The 6,500-nt window shown below is 38.6% G+C and overlaps 1 protein-coding gene across 1 annotated transcript in view; it reads right to left on the bottom strand.

Moving 5' to 3' along the window:
- CPED1 (cadherin-like and PC-esterase domain containing 1) overlaps positions 1–6,500 on the bottom strand; it is a 330,870-nt gene that overhangs the window by 302,987 nt on the left and 21,383 nt on the right. The window contains exons 2-3 of the mRNA XM_012652732.1: positions 4,437–4,617; positions 643–689 (exon numbers count right to left, since the gene is read on the bottom strand). Coding sequence (XP_012508186.1) covers positions 643–689; positions 4,437–4,617 — 228 coding nt within the window. The remainder of the gene's footprint in view (positions 1–642; positions 690–4,436; positions 4,618–6,500) is intronic.

Here is a 6,500-nt window from a genome sequence, read left to right on the forward strand (position 1 = left end):
CTAAATATGCACTACTCTTCAAATATACATACATAATTCTTATCCAGTGATGAAAGTTTACTCTGACACAGAGTCCCTTGGACTACATAATACTTGGATTTCACCACGAGAATAGGTTAAAAATTTTCAGAAAACATTTACTTTCCTTTAGGCTGCTATGACCGAAGCACTAATTTACTAAATAACACCTACATGATAGGAAAGAGAATAATTGGATGGTGCTTCTCTCTTTACCTTGAGAGCAGTGGTTCCCAACCTTTTTGGCACCAGGGACTGGTTTCATGGAAGACAATTTTTCCACGGAAGCGGGGGGAGGGGGGTTGTTGGGGTGGGGGAGGACGGTTTGGGGATGATTCAAGCACATCACATTTATTGTGCAGGCAAACCTATCTGCTAATAACAATCTGTATTTGCAGCCGCTCCCCAGCTCTAGCATCACCACCTCAGCTCCACCTCAGATCATCAGGCATTAAATTCTTACAAGGAATGCACAACCTAGATCCTTCTCACGGGCAATTTATAGTAGGGTTCCTCCTCCTCTGAGAATCTAATGCCGCTGGTCTAACAGGAGGTGGAGCTTATGTGGTGATGCAGCCATGGAGAGCAGCTGTAAATGCAGCTAAAGCTTTGCTCACTGCTCACCTCCTGCTGTGTGGCCTGGTCCACAGCCTGGGGTTTGGGGACCGCAGCTTTAGAGAATTATATGTTCTCACAAACACAGGGACGTAATATATATTTTTCCAAAGCAAGGGACTAGAAGACCATAAATGTGTATGTTTTCATTCTGCTACATGTTGTAGGCCTAAATCTGTAAAGACAGTTGTCCTCATACTGTTCTCAAAATCAATTTAAAGTTGAAATGCTGGTTGTAAATGCCTAAACAGTTAAATCATAAGTAGTGCAAATAGACTTTTGCATCATTTTATTCCCAACAGTCACTCTAAAAATTGCTACTTTTTGAACTAATACTATATCCCTCAAAACAGTGCTCCCCAAACTGGGTAATACCTAAGAATTTATACTTATATCCGTTTTTAACACATAAAATTCTGGACCTCATTCCCAGACTACTGAATGAGATAAAATACTGGCTTGACTTTACTTTGTCTCCTCCCAGAATTCTGATGGGGCTGGACAACGTGATTAAACCTCACCACATACTAGCCTGAAGTAAATATCATTACTCCCTGTAACAGATAAGAGAACTAGGGCTCAGAGAACCTAACTTGCTTAAGCTCATATATTCACAGCCCTATATAGTCTTTCCCAATAGAGCCATCAACTTCTACTACATCACGAGAATGGAATTAACCAAAGGGAGAAAAAAACACAACACCCATATTCTAATTTAAGACTTGAGATTGCCTGCTTTTCCTTTCAATAAGTATTTAATTAATTGGTAGTAGGAAAACTAAATAAAACATAAAGCCCAAAAGTTCCTCTACCACTATAGATTATCTTTAATAGTGGAATGTTGCTTGTCTGGCCTGTGGCCCTTTTCATTTTTCTAATTTTCATCCTTTTCCACCCTCAAACGGTTAAAAAAAAATGGCTCCAAGTTGGAAAGAGGCCACCTGTGCCTTCAGGTATGGCACAAACAACTGGGGGTCAAGTAGAAGTGATAGGAGGTCATGTCAGGAGAGGAGAGGAAAGCAAGTGGAATGGACAGGTAGAATAGGGAAAATACATTTTATATTTATAGCCCTATGACCAAGAATGCATTTTATCAATGTGTCAAATCTGCACCTGGGTACTCAGTAACATTTATGGGAGTATCTATTTTGGTTTTACTGTAATATTTTCAAATTATAGGTTAGCAAACAGCTAACAATGGTAAAATAGAAATTGCAATGGTAAAATGAAGTAGAGTGGGTCTCCAGATCATTCTGAATTGTTTCCCCTCTCCCCTGGCTGCTTGACTTGGGGAGTTTAAGTTTAAATGCACCAATATAGTTTCACATTCTGTGTTGATGCATACAGAGTAAAATAACAATGAGGTAAATAAGTGAAACAGAAGCAAAACAAATTCTATAAGAATCACATCTCTAGAAAATATTTTTTGTAGTAAGTATCTCAATTCAAACAAAATGTATAGGTTAAATCTGTGGCCATAGAAAATGAGCTGTAATTAAAAATGGCTTTTTTTCCTATAAATAATCAAGGAAATGTTAGATTTACAGTCACAACTTTTTTTTATTTTAGGTATTCAGTGCACATTGTTCTCACAGCAAAAACTACAAAATCAAATGAAAAACCGAAAATCAATTTTTCATACTCATGAAATTGTGAAATTACTACCCTTTCTTGAGGCCTATCCAGAAATAATACATTATTATACAGAGTAAAAGAAAAAAAATGCCAAGAAAGAGTTAGGAAGCAGATGTTTTTAAAAGCTGTGGGAATGTGGGGGAAAGGAACTAAATGAGCATTTACACTGACAAATTCTGATGACACCGTACAGTTATCTTGTGCTACTGGGCCCAGCAGCTCCTTTGGCTGCCAGATTGTATTGCCTTCAGGCTGTCTTTGCACAACCCTAATATTTGGAAGCTGCAGAATAATCCTCCTTTTTCTTGTAGAACTGACCCAAGGACATCAAGAGAGAGAGGAGATATAATCCATCTGCTTTGAGCTGCAGAAAATTGAAAACTGAAATTGAATTGATGTTGAAATGTACAGATAATCCATGTTGCGCCCACAGAAAGTCAGTAGCAGCCACCAAGAAGGTAGGAGACTTTAGGAATTTTAGAAAATAGTGGCATGTTCTCAGGGCCAATTTGCACAACTCCAGGAGCAGGGCTCACACAGCAGCATGCAGTGGTTACACAATCGCCCGTTCAGTGATGGGATGACATATTTTGTGGGATGAGAAAGACACTAAACATTTTGTATCATTCCTTTACACCAATAGCCATTCTACCAAAAAGGTTTCTGAATATCATTTATGGATGTTTCAGAACTTTAGACTGGTCCCTGTTAATACAGCTAACCCCAACGAAATTATAAGGTTTGCAAAGTTGGTTTTCAGCTCTCCTTAATATTCCAGAGCTTTCCTAATCTCTTTTATTTTTCTTATTTGCTTCCAGAAGCTCAGTGCTTTACATTTTCATACTACTGCTGGAGGGCAGGGATAAATAAATGTCATTAGAAGCACCTGCCTTCATGGCCTAGACTGTGCATTTTAAGACTTTTCTTCTCATCAAAGCAGATCATCTTGGGCTCTGTTCCCTTGGAGCTTTGCTAAGTAGCTTACAGTTTCACTGTGAATATGGTAAGAGGTGATCATGACTAAATAACCCCCCAACCTTCACAGAAACATCTTTCCAGCTTGCATTCATTCACCAGCACAAACCAGCAAGGGGACACCTAACTGAAGAAGTGCTATGATGACAGCCAGATTGTTTTGAAAACTACATTGGCACTGAGATCTGACTCTTCTCCCCCAGAGCAAACCATGACTGAGAGCAGCAGTTACATTCAAATTGCTTCTCTCCCTCCCCTTTTAACAAATAGGAAAATAGATACATTGTATAATGCTGAGTGAGTGTTCCATATCACTGTAGCTCTCATAATGATAGATTCATGCAGGACAACGGGCCAAGAAAGAGACTGTGGCAGCAAAAGGCAGAGCAGAGAAAGTGAGGGTTGACACACAGGTATCACCATCCATTGTTCCCTCACATCAGGTATAAGATACAGAGTGAGTCACTTCACCCCTTGAAGCCTCAGTTTCCTCTTCTGGAATCTGGGGCAGGGGGTGGGGGGAAATCACTACTTTTTAATCTTAGGATACTCAGCAGGCTACCATGAGGGTCAAATGTAGTCATGAATACAGAGTTTAGCATGGAATCTGTCACATGGTTAGTTGCTCAAGAGATGTTAGCTCTTATTGCCCTTTTGACCCTCATCATCTATTAAACTTTATTTTCAAATAACTTGGTGAAAAACTTGTCTCTTATTTTCCTCTTCAAATGACAGAAATAAAAGTATTTGACAGGTAATGGCGTATATGATAAATATCCATACTTCTTTCATATTTAGAGCCAATCTGTGAATCACATTTAAGCTGTCTTCTGGAAACAATTTCAGCACATTCTACTTGCAGTCAGATGAAGTGGCAATTTTCTTAAAATATGGAGCAGTTTGGTGCTGGGCAGAACATGTATTCAGGCTCATAAACATAAACATTTTTTATGTAGCATTTAAACATGAACTATGCAACTCCAAATTGCTACAAAAATATAAACAAAATAATTTCAGGAATAAAGAGACACAGCTAAATAAAAATTGAGAGAAAGTAAAATAAAGGAGTTTTCTATGATGCGAGAAAAATTGGGTTTTGTGAATTTTTTTAGAGGGAGACAGTAGCACATTTCTGGAAATCGTTTAACATTATATGTCAAGTGACTTTGGTAATTACTTCTTATCATTCTAACCTTGTTCTAGCAGCCCCAGCCCAAGGCCAGCATCAAGGTTTTCTTCAGCGATGACAACCGTATAGCCATGCTCCCTGAGAACGTGCCAGTGGAGCCGAAGCTCTGTTTTGCTGTGGGAAGGACTGTAGAGTATGGCCCTTCGGCCATGACCGCCAAAGTGTGTCTCAACTGCTTCTTCAATCTAAGAAAAGAAAGAAGGCATAAAGATTCAACATGAAAAAGTAGTACATTTCCCTTGAAGGACACCATTAATGCAAATTGAGGGCCATTCAGAAAATTATTCTTTAAGTTTTTCTCTAGAAACGAAAGACAGATTCTCCAAAGGGCTGACAAGAGCAAAGACGACCTCATATGCAAGAAGTGAAGGTGAACCGAATTGTTCTCATTATTAGAGAAGATGAAAATTTTAGGCCATTAAAATATAGAGCTCCTTAGAGCAATACTGCTGCATAGAAATATACAGTTCAATTCTAGCTGGAAATATAAAAATAAGCAATACCTTTCATCTGTATTGTACTTTTGTAAAGTAGTTCCAGCTGCATTATCTTTTACTAGCTCTTTTAGGTAAACACAAGAGATGAAACAGACTCAGAGAGAATGAGGATGGGTTTTATGTGGGAAGGACATGGTCGAGAAAGGATAGAGATGAGAAGCAATCTCAGAGCTCTTTGGAGATATACAATGCTTCATTCAGTTTCTCTTGATTAGGACTTCCCAAAACTTGAATGCATCTCAGTGGGGCAGGATGGGTCTTCAAGTGTGAGAAGAGGTGTGCTAACTGAAGTATCATAATTCTAGGTTCTTCCCTTGATAGTTCATTGCTCTCTCATGTAAATATTCCTCTTTCTCACAATGGTGCTTGAAATTCTATTAACAAAGGGGATTTTTGAATTGACATAGAAAATAGGCTGACATTTAAATTCACTATAAGGCTTAATGGCAGATACTGGGTGTTTTTCTGAAAACTTGAGATTAAGCCTTGATAAAGTGAAGATGTTTTTTATTACTAGAAGGAGTGACAAGACTGGATGGTGATCAGGGCCAAACAGAAAAGAGGCCAAAGAAGAGGAGCCAAAGGAGGTGGTGGGAGAAGAGGTGGCATTGGTAAAAAACAAAATTAGGAATCCAAATTACTTCTAATGGCAGCTCTGGATCAACCTGTCCATTTTATGAGTCTAAAACACAATATTTTTCATATTGTGAAGATGATTTTTTTCAGCATTTAAATGTCTTAATTATTGCCCATACTGATTAGAATGGATTCTATATCTTTGTAAGGAACACAAGGCTATTCAAACTTAGACCCTGTCCTCCACTTCTGGTCACATCACACTCTTAATCATCTCCATCCCTGACCTCCAACCTGCTCCTTTATACACCACTGTGCCTTCCACCTGCAATCCCTCCCTCTCTCCATTTGTTTATCCATCGAACTCCAAATCATCCCTCAATATTCAAGCATTATCCCTTTTAGAAGGTTTTAATTGAAATACTACTTCCATTAGCATTTATGAAAGGAAATTATGTCTCTCCCTCATGTCAGTTACTTAAGAGCCAGGCCTGCATTGTTCATATATCTCCAATGTCTATCCCAGTATGTAGGTACACGTGGTACATGCTTAATAAACGAAGCTATTTAGTAAATTAACAAATCATAGTGCTCTATCAAAATCTTTGAACATATGTAAGGAAAGAAAGAAGAAACAGATTTAGATTGCAAGCCCTTTGAGGGCAGGAACCATATCCTATTTTTGATTGCATACAAACTGCTGCTATCGGGAAATTAATAGACAATAGCATAGTATGGTGTAGGAAGACAAAAACTCTAGAGTCAAACTGCTGGGTTCAAATCCCCTGGCTCCACCAGCACCATTTGTGTGACCTCAGACAATACCTTCACTAAGAGTGCTATGCAAATTAGTCAACATTTATAAAGTGCTTAGAACCATGTGTGCCACATAGGAAGCACTACATAAGTGCTTTTTAAATAATAAGCAATGAGTCAGGAAAACTGTTTCTGAGTTTGAGCTCTGCCTGGCACATGTTAACATAGGTGCTTACTAC

The sequence above is a fragment of the Propithecus coquereli genome, unplaced genomic scaffold (genome assembly GCF_000956105.1).
Source record: "Propithecus coquereli isolate 6110/MARCELLA unplaced genomic scaffold, Pcoq_1.0 Scaffold4, whole genome shotgun sequence".
In the NCBI taxonomy this organism is placed as follows: domain Eukaryota; kingdom Metazoa; phylum Chordata; class Mammalia; order Primates; family Indriidae; genus Propithecus; species Propithecus coquereli.